Below are 12,997 nucleotides of genomic sequence, written 5' to 3'. Positions count from 1 at the left end.
GTCCTGTAGAATTATGCAAACCCAAGAACTTTGGGAAATACATCCCCTTGGTGATAGAAGCACAGAAAAATAAATTGGACTCTAGGCCTGCTCCATTCAACACAGTTATGATGATCTTTTTGTGTACCCTATTTCTGCCACCTCCCCATTCGCAGAACATTTCATATTAGTTCTTGGATCTTCATGATCCAAGGAGCAAGGAGGTCCTTCTGCAGTTGTATAGGCCCCTGGTGAGACCACATCTGGAGTATTGTGTGCAGTTTTGGTCTCCTAATTTGAGGAAGGACGTCCTTGCTATTGAGGCAGTGCAGCGCAGGTTCACGAGGTTAATCCCTGGGATGGAGGGACTGTCATACGAGGAAAGACTGTGCTTGTATTCACTGGAGTTTAGAAGGATGAGAGGGGATCTTATAGAGATGTATAGAAGGACTGGACAAGCTAGATGCAGGAAAAATGGTCCCAATGTTGGGGGAGTCCAGAACCAGGACCCACAGTCTAAGAATAAAGGGGAGGCCATTTAAAACTGCGGTGAGAAGAAACTTTTTCACCCAGAGTTATGAATTTGTGGAAATCTCTGCCACAGAAGGTAGTGGAGGCCAATTCACTGGATGAATTTAAAAGAAAGTTAGATAGAGCTCTAGGGGCTAGTGGAACCAAGGGATATGGGGAGAAGGCAGGCACAGGTTACTGATTGTGGATGATCAGCCATGATCACAATGAATGGCGGTGCTGGCTTGAAGGGCCAAATGGCCTCTTAATGCACCTATTTTCATTGTTTCTATGATTGCGATATACAATAGATTCCCATCTCTATTTGTGTGACCAAGAGTGTAAAATGTGCAGAAAGGCACTACAGTCTACACATATCTTATTAGCCTCGTACCCAGTAGTATTATCTTAACTAAAAAATGCTGGAGTAACTCAGCGGGTCATGCAGCATCTCTGGAGAAAAGCAATAGGTGACGTATCTGGTCGGAACCCTTCTTTAAACTGCATTACATTAGTGGCAGTGCATTGTTTAAAGTACTGGAGTAACAATCCATGGCAATACAAGCTGAAAATTCAAAATGACAACTAGTTGTCGGTAATGATGACCAGGATTTTTTTTTTAAACCCCTGTGCTTCATTAATGTGCAGCCAGAATTTATGTGGTGGAAGATTAGAGTTGAGTCAGTTCATCAGTTCCCTTGAATTTGACCTAAAAGACGCATTGATGATCTTTCTCCACTTTTTCTCAGTGCACGATAAGTGTATCTGCTTTTCACAAAAAAAAACATAACCTTGTATGGAGTGGTTGTCAGATTGGGGGGGGGGGGGGGTGCTAAATAATAATGCTTGCAGAGTCCTCATTTGAAGAAAAGGAGGTGCTGGAGATCTTCAAGCACATTAAGATAGGTAAATTCCTGGGGCCTGATCAGACTGGAGGCGTGTAACAAGTGGTTCTCACGAGCCTGTGCTGGGTACACTCTTTGCTATTTGTATTAATGATTTGGACGTGAATGTATGGGACGTGGTTAGTATTGTGACACTGCCTGAGAAGGTGGTGGAAGCAGTTTCTCTCCCAACATTGAATAGTCAATGCAATATAACTTGCAGGTACATAACATTTACCTGCAACATAACGATATAGATCGATACTTGATGGTTGAAGTAAATGAGGACTTAAGAACCTATTTTTGCACTGTATGACTCTAACTATATCCATTTTTCAAGTTTGAATTTCCTCATCACAGCCTGTGGTTGGAGCACATAATAAGCTTTTTCTGTTTCTGTTTGCAGATTCCAGACTCCTTGCTCCGAGAGAGGGATAAAATTGCAAAATGGAATGGCATTCCTCATCTGGTACAGAAATTATATGAAAACAGCCAACCCAACAATGATGATCTCTTGCTGTGCCAAGGAATCTTAAAGGTAAATTATGGTGCAACATACTTTGTGTCAGTTTAAAGAGAGCTACATCAGAGCTTTAGAAATACAGAATATGCTTGAAGTACTCAGTTCACACAGGGTCTGTGGAAAAAGAGAGAATCGATTAATGTTTCAAGTCTGAATTGTCATCAGTACATGGTTTCTTGATCCTCCTGCTAGAAACTTTGTCACATTCCTATTATTAAGGATCAATTTTCTTTTAACTTTGTTTTGGCTCACTTTGCGTGTCACTTTGAGGGTGAGCATTAGGGTTGTAGACTTCAGGCTAACCTCAGTACTGTTGTTTGGCAATTTTACAATATTAGGAATACAGAAAATAATGATTTTGAAACTCTTGATACAAATGGAAGATGATGGATAGCATAAGTAAGTTAAATTCTGAAAGGGGGAACAATAATCTGTCTTGGTCTAGAATTGTGCATATTATTGCTCCACACCCAGCCCAAGAAGAAAAGTTTCATCAGGATGGGCTGGGATGAACAGATTTGGCTGCTTAAGTTTGGTTGGTTGGGGTTTAATGTTTCATTCATTGCCCTTGTGTGTATAGGAGATTGCTCCACTCCTCTCGATGGAAGCAATGGCATTTGTGACGGAGGATGTGAAAGGTGCCCAAGAATCCAAATTTCCCAACACGCACATTTTCGATCTTTTTGGTGGAGTGGATGTAAGTATTGCAACAAGTAATATACATAGCTTGTAAATAATACACTGAAGGTATTTTAGAATATGAATAACATATTTTATCAAACACTTTGGAACAATGAGCTGCTATGAAGTACCATTTGACAAGCAAAATAATTTATCTTGCTGAAAGTTTAAAATCGTGAATAGCGAGAACAGAGGAATAACTTTTATCATTAGGTTTTTTCCTCAAGATATTCCTTTCTTTGCCTGTTGAATACTGACTAGTATCGAACTAATGTGTGCTTGTACTGTACAGATTGTAAATTGTATTGTATATTGAGTTTAGAAGCATAATTAGGATTATAAATACTAGATATTGGCTTGCTCGGCTTAATTAGTTCATTGCCTGTTGGACACTGTAAGATCACTGATAGTCATAGAGTGATACCGTGGAAACAGGCCCAACCTGCCCACACCGGCCAACATTGAGATTGATTCTTGGGATGGCAGGACTTTCTTATGAAGAAAGACTGGATAGACTCGGCTTGTACTCGCTGGAATTTAGAAGATTATAGACAATAGACAATAGGTGCAGGAGTAGGCCATTCAGCCCTTCGAGCCAGCACCGCCATTCAATGCGATCATGGCTGATCACTCTCAATCAGTACCCCGTTCCTGCCTTCTCCCCATTGAGGGGGGATCTTTTAGAAACTTACAAAATTCTTAAGGGGTTGGACAGGCTAGATGTAGGAAGATTGTTCCCGATGTTGAGGAAGTCCAGAACAAGGGGTCACAGTTTAAGGATAAGGGGGAAGTCTTTTAGGACCGAGATGAGAACGTTTTTATTCACACAGAGTGGTGAATCTGTGGAATTCTCTGCCACAGAAGGTAGTTGAGGCCAGTTCATTGGCTATATTTAAGAGGGAGTTAGATGTGGCCCTTGTGGCTAAAGGGATCAGGGGGTATGGAGAGAAGGCAGGTACAGGATTCTGAGTTGGATGATCAGCCATGATCATATTGAATGGCCCGAATGGGCTCGAAGGGCCGAACGGCCTACTCCTGCACCTATTTTCTATGTTTCTATGTAACATATCTCAGCTACACTAGTCCCACCTGACTGTGTATAAAAACATAGAAAATAGGTGCAGCAGTAGGCCATTCCACCCTTCAAGCTAGCACTGCCATCCAATATGATCATGGCTGATCATCCAAAATCAGTACCCTGTTCCTACTTTCTCCCCATATCCCTTGATTCCATTAGCCTGAACTAAATCTAACTCTCTTGAAAACATCCAGTGAATTGGCCTCAACTGCCTTCTGTTGCAGAGAATTCCACAGGTTCGCAACTCTCCGGGTGAAAAAGTTTTTCCTCATCTCAGTCCCAAATGGCCTACCCCTTATTCTTAAACTGTGACCCCTGGTTCTGGACTCCCCCAACATGGGAAACATTTTTCCTGCATCTAGCCTGTCCAATCCCTTAAGATTTTTATATTTCTATAAGATCCCCTCTCATCCTTCTGAATTCCAGTGAATATAAGCCCAGTCAATCCATTCTTTCATCACATGTCAGTCCTGACATCCCGGGAATTATCCTGGTGAACCTCTCAGCTGCACTCCCACAATGGCAAGAATGTCCTTTCTCAAATTAGGAGACCAAAACTGCACACAATAATCTAGGTGTGATCTCACCAGGGCCCTGTACAACTGCAGTAGGACTTCCTTGCTCCTACACTCAAATCCTCTCACTATGAAGGCCAACATGCCATTTGCTTTCTTCACTGCCTGCTGTAACTGCATGCTTACTTTCAGCGACTAATGTATAAGGACACCCTGGTCTCTTGCACCTCCCCTTTTCTTAATCTGACACCATTCGGAGCAGTCTGTAGAAGGGTCTTGACCCAAAACATCACTCATTCCTTCTCTCCAGAGACGCAGCCTGGAGTTACTCCCGTATTTTGTCTACCTTCGATTTAAACCAGCATTGCAGTTCTTTCTTACACACCATTCAGATAATAATCTGCCTTGTTCTTGCCACCAAAGTGGATAACCTCTCATTTATCCATGTGAGGTTTATCCACCTGTGATTGATCCACATTTGGTTCATATCCCTCCTATTGAATGGCAGTGCTAGCTTGAAGGGTGGAATGGCCAAAATCCATGTACCTGTCTAAATGTTTCTTAAATGTCGAGATAGTCCCTGCCTCAACTACCTCTTCTGGCAGCTTGTCCATACACCTGCCACCCTTTGTGTGAAAAGGTTACTCCTCAGATTTCTATTAAATCTTTTCCCCTTCACCTTAAACAGTAGACAATAGGTGCAGAAGTAGGCCACTAGGCCCTTTGTGCCATTCACTGTGATCATGGCTGATCATCCACAATCAGTACCCCGTCCCTGCTTTCTCCCCATATCACTTGACTCCGCTATCTTTTAGAGTTGTATCTAACTCTCTTGAAAACATCCAGAGAATTGGCCTCCACTGCCTTCTGAGGCAGAGAATTCCGCAGATTCACAAGTGTCTGTGTGAAAAAGTACTTTCTCATCTCTGTTCTAAATGGCCTACCCCTTATTCTTAAACTGTGGCCCCTGGTTCTGGATTCCATGTCCTTTGGTCCTCGATTCATCTTCTCTGGGCAAGAGACTTGTGCATCTGCCCAATCCATTCCTCTCATGATTTATTACATGAAATGATGTTTCCTATGACATTGTGGGGTTTACAGAGACGTGGCTGCCGGAGGATCGGGCCTGAGAACTTAATATTCAGGGTTATACATCCTATAGAAAGGACAGGCAGGTGGGCAGAGGAGGAGGGGTAGCTCTGTTGGTGAGGGACAAAATTCAGTCCCTTGCGAGGGGTGACATAGGGACTGACGAAGTAGAGTCACTGTGGATAGAGTTGAGGAATTGTAAAGGTAAGAAGACACTAATTGGAGTTGTCTGCAGACCCCCAAATAGTAGCCTGGATGTAGGGTGTAAGTTGCAACAGGATTAAAGCTGGCATGTAACAAAGGTAATGCCACTGTGGTGATGGGGGATTTCAATATGCTGGTAGACTGGAAAAATCATGTTGGATCTGGGCCCCAAGAAAGAGAGTTTGTAAAGTGCTTCCGAGATGGATTCTTAGAACAGCTTGTGCTGGAGTCTACCAGTGAAAGGGCAATTCTGGATTTAATGTTGTCCAATGAACCAGATTTGATAAAGAGAACTCGAGGTAAAGGAGCCGCTTGGAGGTAGTGATCATAATATGATTAGTTTTAATCTGCAATTTGAAAGGGAGAAGGTTAAATCGGACGTGTTATTGTTGCAGTTAGTGTTGCATTCCAAAGTGGAAGAAAGATTCTAAGAGGAGTAGGAGGCAACCGTGGCTGACAAGGGAAGTTAGGGATGGAATAAAACTAAAAGAAAAGATGTATAACACAGCAATGAGTAGCAGGAAGCCAGAGGATTGGGAAACTTTCAAAGGACCACAGAAGGTGGCAATACGGGCTGAAAAGATGAAGTACGACGGGAAGCTAGCCAAGAATATAAAGAAGGACAGTAAAAGCTTATTTATATATGTTAAGAGAAAAAAATTAGCAAAGACAAATGTGGGTCCCTTGAAGGCAGACACGGGTGAAATATTATCGGTAACAAGGAAATGGCAGATGAGTTGAACCGGTACTTTGGATCTGTCCTCACTAAGGAAGACACAAACAATCTCCCAGATGTACTAGAGGATCTAGGGGGATAGAGGAACTGAAAGAAATTTGCATTAGGCAAGAAATAGTATTGGGTAGACTGATGGGACTTAAGGTTGATAAATCCCCAGGGCCTGATGGTCTGCATCCCAGGGTACTCAGGGAGGTGGCTCTAGAAATAGTGGACGCATTGGTGATCATTTTCCAATGTTCAATAGATTCAGGATCAATTCCTGTGGATTGGAGGATAGCTAATGTTACCCCACTTTTCAAGAAAGGAGCGAGAGAGAGAAAACGGGGAATTACAGACCAGTTAAGGGCCTGTCCCACTTAGGCGATCTTTTTGGCGACTGCCGGTGACTCTCAAAGTTGTAGCAGATCGCCGAACAAAATAACGACGATGTCCACGACAATGCTGACGGTTTGTTCATGTGTGAGCTGTGCTTGTGAGACCTCCACATAAGTGCAGGTTTTCATTGGTTGTCTTGCTTGCCGTGGTCCATGTCGTAGTGGACGTCCAAGGTAGCGAAGACTGAGTCGCCGGTTTTCGTCAGCTTGCCGTCGCCTATGTGGTAGGTTGTCTTACCTTGTCGCGGGGGTTGTCGTGGTCATTGTCATGGACATCGTCGTACGGTTATTTTGTTCGGCGATCTGCTACGACTTTGACAGTCGCTGGCAGTCGCCAAAAAGATCGCCTAAGTGGGACAGGCCCTTGAGCCTGACATCGGTGGTGCGGAAGATGCTGGAGTCAATTATTAAAGAGGTAATAACAGTGCATTTGGATAGCAGTAAAAGGATAAGTCCAAGTCAGCATGGATTTATGAAAGGGAAATCATGCTTGACTAATCTTCTGAAATTTTTTGAGGATGTGACAAGTAAAATGGATGAAGGGGAGCCAGTGGATGTAGTGTATCTAGACTTTCAGAAAGCCTTTGATAAGGTCCCACATGGGAGATTGGTGAGCAAAATTAGAGCACATGGTATTGGGGATAGAGTGTTAACATGGATAGAGAATTGGTTGGCAGATAGGAAGCAAAAAGGAGTAAATGGATCGTTTTCAGAATGGCAGGCAGTGGCGAGTGGAGTGCCGCAAGGCTTGGTGTTGGGGCCGCAACTATTTACCATATATATTAATGATTTGGATGAAGGAATTGGAAGTAACACTAGCAAGTTTGCAGATGACACAAAGCTGGGTGGCAGTGTGAACTGCGAAGAGGATGTTAGGAGGTTGCAGGGTTTAGAAGGATAAGATGGGATCTTAAAGAGATATATAAAATTATAAAAGGACTGGACAAGCTAGATGCAGGAAAAATGTTCCCAATGTTGGGGGAGTCCAGAACCAGGGGCCACAGTCTTAGAATAAAGGGGAGGCCATTTTAAACTGAGGTGAAAAGGAACTTTTTCACCCAGAGAGTTGTGAATTTGTGGAATTCTCTGCCACAAAGGGCAGTGGAGGCCAAATCACTGCATGAATTTAAGGGAGAGTTAGATAGAGCTGTAGGGGCTAGTGGAATCAAGGGAGATGGGGAGAAGGCAGGCACGGGTTACTGATTGTGGATGATCAGAATGAATGGCGGTGCTGGCTTGAAGGGCCGAATGGCCTACTCCTGCACCTATTTTCTATGTTTCATTTTATTAAGTCTTTCTTTGGGTTTGTTTTTGCACATGGTAGCTGTCTTTTAATAGTGAGAGTGTAAGCTGCTATTTTGCATCTTTGCCGTCAACGCAGCTTTATTTGTGAAAATTGAGAACACATTCCATCAAATGATTATCCTGCCATATTCTGTTGAAGAGTTTGGGAACCTGGTGTTACATTACTGCTGGGTAATGGTTTTGTAACATGAAATATTGATTGCAGCTATAACATTCAAGATGTAGAATAACAGTCACATCGCACAGAAATAGCCCCTTTGGCCCAACGTCCATACTGACCAAAAAGTTGTCTTTCTGAGCCGCATTTGGTTTATATCCCTCCTATCCGGGGTACTGATTTTGGATGATCAGCCATGATCATATTCAATAGTGGTGCTGGCTTAAAGGGCCGAATGGCCTACTCGGCACCTGTTTTCTATCTCTGAATCTGTCCAAATGATTTTTAAAACATTGTAATTGTACAGGCCTCTACCACTTCCTCTGGCAGCTCGCTTCGTATTCTCGCTGCTCCCGGTGTTGAAAAATCCGCCTCAGATTAGGATGTTAGTTATGGAAAGAAGTTGTTCTTGAACCTGGAGGTCACGGTTCACATTGAGTTTATTGTCACGTGTACCGAGGTACAATGAAAAGCTTTTTGTTTTCGGTTGGTAGCAGTGAGATGAGAGCCTGGCCTTGGCGGTGTGCATCTTTGATATTGGCTGACTTTCTGAAGCAGCATTTCCTGCAGATCCCTTTGACAGTGAGAAGGTCAATACCTGTAATGTCCACTATTTTCTGTGGCATCCTTCATTCTTGGGTTTTCGAGAAGCCAAATCAGGCTGTGATGTAGCATTCTCTCTACTGTTACCTGTAGGAGTTTAATAGTGTTCTGCAACATGCTGAATCTCCTTAATCATCTGAGGAAGTAGAGGCATTGGTGAGCTTTCTTTGTGTATTGCATCGATGTGCTGGGCCCAGGATATATCTCCAGAGATCTGCGTACTCAGGAACTTGAAACTGTTGACTCTCTCCACCGTTGTCCCGTCATGAATCCTCTCCTTTCCTAGTAGGAAATCTAGCTTCTTACGGGTGTCTTTCATCTCTTAAGTTCAGAGACACTGCAACTGTTTGCTGTAGTAACTGAACAAAAATCAAAAGGACTGCAGATACTGGAAATCTGAAATAAAAACAAAAAATGCCAAAAAATACTATCGCACCTCATCAGTTCTGATGAAGGGTCTTTAATCTGAAATGTAATGTTTTTCTTTACATGGGTGCTGCCTGAGCTGCTGAGTATTTCCAGCTATTTCTGTTTTTACTTGATTCAGCAACTGATTTTGATTTTACATTGCATCTTAAACCTAATAGAATGCTGTGTAAAAAAAATAAAAATAATGAAATATAATCTAAATGCCAAATATTGCTGAGGCTGGGAGTCTGAAGTAAAAACTTTAGGGCTGCACACAGGTTCAGCTGGTAAAGCTTCTGCCTCAATGCCAGATACCTGGGTACAATCCTGACCTTGGATGCTGTGTGGAGTTTGCACATTCTCCCTGTGGGCACATGGGTTTCTCCCGAGTCCTTCGATTTCCTCTCGCATCCCAAAGATGTGTGGGTTTGTTGGTTAATTGGCTTCTGCAAATTGCTCCCAGTGTGTTAGCAGTGGATGGGAAGGTGGTATAACTTAGAACTAGTATGAACAGGTGGTTGATGATTAGCGTAGGGAGGACTGCAGATGCTGGTTTAAACTGAAGACAGACACAAAAGGCTGTAGTAAGTCAGCGGGTCTGGCAGCCTCTCTGGAGAAAAGGAATCGATGATGTTTCGGGTTGAGACCTTTCTTCAGACTGAGTGTCGGGGGAAAGGGGAGCGAGAGATATAGACGGTACCGAGGGGAAATGAATGGAAGATATACAAAAAGCAAGGATACTAAGGAAATGTGAGGCACACAATAAGCTATTGTTGGCTGTGCGATAGTTGATAATGGGTAGTAGGAAGGAACTGCTGATTTATACCGAACATAGACAAAATGCTGAACTGACTCAGTGGAACAGACAGTATCTCTGGATAGAAGGAATGGGTGACATTTCAGGTCGAGACCCTTCTTCAGACTCTGAAGTCTGAAGAATGGACTCGACCTGAAATATCACCCATTCCTTCTATTCAGAGATGCTGCCTGTCCCGCTGAGTTACTCCATTTGAGTCTATTTGAGTCTATCTTGGGTGATAATGAGTATACCAAAAGGAAATTAACAGGACGACAGTAAAACTAGTATGATGACTAGGATGGTGGGACGGAGAGAGAGGAGATGTAAGCATTATGTGAAGTTAGAGAAATCAGCATTCATAATGCTGGGTTGTAAGCTGCCCGAGTGAAATATGAGATGCTGTTCTCCAATTTACGTTTGGCCTCACTGACAATGGAGGGGGAAGATCAGTGTGGGAATGGGGAGTTAAATGTTTTGGTCAAGTAGGCAGAGGCTGACAGAGAGAAGATGTTCAACGAAACAATCGCCGAGTCTGCGCTTGGTCCTGCTGTTATACTGGAGTCAATACCTGGAACAGCAGACATAGTAGATGAGGTTGGAGGAGGTGCAAGTGAACCTCTGCCCACCTGAAAGGATTATCGGGGTGCCTGGACAGAGTTGAGAGGTGTGTAGGGACAGGTGTTGCATCTCCTGCGGTTGATGGGGAAGGTACCTGGGGAGGAGGTAGTTTGGTGGGAAGGGATCAGTTAACCAGGGAGTTGAGGAGGGAACAGTCTCTGCAGAAAGGGGTGGAAATGGGAAGATATGGCTAGTGGTTTTGATCCTGTTGGAGGTGGTTAAAATGATGGAGGATTATGTGCTGTATGTGACGGCTGATAGGGTGAAAGGTGAGGAATAGGCTAGGGGGACTCTGCCCTGTTGCAACTGGGGGGAGGCAGGCTGGGAAGTGTAGTCTAGCTCGCTGAGGGAGTCAGTAGGTTTATAATCGACATCAGTCGATGGCCTATCTCCTGTGATGGAGACAGTGAGATCACGAAAGGGGAGGGTGGTGTCGGAGATGGTCCAAGTGAATTTGAGTGATGGATAGAAATTGGTCCAAGTGAATTTGAGTGCAGGATGAAAATTGAATGGTTGGTATGGATTTAGTGGGCTAAAGAGCATATTTCCATGCTGCATCTCTAAACTAACATTCTGGAAATACTTAACCAGTCGAGCCGCATTAGTGGAGATGCCTAACATTTCAGGTTGATGCCCTTTAATCATTTATAATCCTTCAGGTCAATTTTTTGTCTCCTTTAGCCCATGGATGGCTGTTATTAATAAACAGAAAATCTTTTTATTCTCTGACTGTGGTAGCTCTTGGAACCATTGTTTCAATAATGTTCCATGCTGCTTTCTTTTACAGCTTTTAGTTGAAATCCTCATGCGGCCAACACTCGCACCACAGAAAAAGAAGCAGAAAAGTAAGGACTGTGTTATTAAATGTTCATACCAAATTAATTTTAACCTCTGGCTTAATCACAGCATCATCCACCATGGTGCATTGGTGAATGTTTAATTTTATGGATGTGTGGGATTATGGAGTTTGCTGGCAAGGCCAGCATTTTATGCCCTTTCTTTGCCAATATGCAGTGAAATGCTGCCTTGGGGACAGGAAAAGCAACACAAATTTGCGAGCCTTCTCGCACTGCACATCAGCAACACTAAGGCATAATGCTCATTTATCCTTTCGCTAAAATGTAAATAAAGGGGAGGTATAGCAGGGGCATCATAATTTGAACTGAATCTGATTTTGGAAAATAAAGATCTTGAAACAGATGGTGATCGATGTAAGTGAATGGAACCCCATCAGTACCTGTAAATGAACTGGAAGAACTCTGGATCCAGGTGCATAAATCTCTAACTGGCCCAAGATTTTTAGAGAAGATTTTCAAAAAAACTGGTGGAATATTTGCATTAATGTTAATGACTGAAATTGAAAGGAGATTGCTGAATTGTACTTTGCAGATCCTGCCTACCTGGAGCACCTTTTTTTTACTGTCATGTTAAGGAAGCACTTAGAAATGGTGACATTTTAACATTAAAATGTAAGCTTTGCCAAATCTTACATTTTGTTTTGCTTTGTTTGTGTTGCAGTGAGTGAAGACTTGATAAAGGATTGCCTAAGTATATTATACAACACCTGTATCTGTGTAAGTGAGATTTGATGTGTCTTTTGTGGTCATACTCAGTAAATTTCCACACCGAGTAATTTGAGGTCCCAAACTGAAGTTGATAAGATGTAAATATACTTAATTGCAGATTTTTCTTTAAAGGGTCCTCTTTTTGATTTAATAATAATAATAATGCATTACATTTATATAGCGCTTTTCATATACTCAAAGACGCTTTACAGAGATTTAGAGAACATAGGGAAATGAATAAATGAATAAATAGATAAATAAGTAAATAAGTAAACGAACAGAGAAAGGAGACAGAAGGTGAGGTGACCTTCAGTGGTTGAAGGCAGTACTGAACAGGTGAGACTTCAGCGATGTTTTGAATGTGGTGAGTGTGGAGGAGTCTCTAACGGTTTGGGGTAGTGAGTTCCATAGGGTGGGAGCAGCGATGGAGAAAGCCCTGTCCCCCCAGGATCTGAGTTTGGTCCGGATGTGGGGGGATAGGAGATTGGCAGCAGCAGAGCGGAGGGTGCAGGTGGGAGTGTGCCTGTGGAGGAGGTCGTTCAGGTAGGATGGGGCCAGGTTATGGAGGGCTTTGTAGGTTATGAGGAGGATTTTGTACTGGATTCTCTGGGGGATGGGGAGCCAGTGGAGTTTGTAAAGGACGGGGGTGATATGGTCACGGATCGGGGTGTGGGTGAGTAGACGGGCAGCGGAGTTTTGAATGTATTGAAGTTTACTGATGATTTTTGAGGGTGCGCCATAGAGGAGGCTGTTGCAGTAGTCCAGACGGGAGGTGATGAAGGCGTGGATGAGGGTTTCTGCAGCTGTGGAGGAGAGGGATGGACGGAGACGGGCAATGTTTTTGAGGTGGAAGAAGGCTGTCTTTGTGATGTGTTTGTCGAAGGAGAGGGTTTGATCAAAGATGATTCCAAGATTCGGATGTGAGGGGAGGTGGATACTGGGAGACCATCAATGTTGAGGATGAAG

General features: G+C 43.2%; 1 protein-coding gene across 1 annotated transcript in view; it reads left to right on the top strand.

The window, feature by feature from the left end:
• LOC144604340 (short transient receptor potential channel 4-associated protein-like) overlaps positions 1-12,997 on the top strand; it is a 38,822-nt gene that overhangs the window by 1,171 nt on the left and 24,654 nt on the right. Inside the window, exons 2-5 of the mRNA XM_078418602.1 lie at positions 1,780-1,911; positions 2,477-2,593; positions 11,254-11,311; positions 11,985-12,040. Of these exons, the coding sequence (XP_078274728.1) occupies positions 1,780-1,911; positions 2,477-2,593; positions 11,254-11,311; positions 11,985-12,040 (363 nt within the window). The remainder of the gene's footprint in view (positions 1-1,779; positions 1,912-2,476; positions 2,594-11,253; positions 11,312-11,984; positions 12,041-12,997) is intronic.

This window comes from Rhinoraja longicauda, chromosome 22 (assembly GCF_053455715.1).
Source record: "Rhinoraja longicauda isolate Sanriku21f chromosome 22, sRhiLon1.1, whole genome shotgun sequence".
NCBI lineage: Eukaryota > Metazoa > Chordata > Chondrichthyes > Rajiformes > Arhynchobatidae > Rhinoraja > Rhinoraja longicauda.
This window is presented reverse-complemented; position numbering and strand designations above follow the sequence as displayed.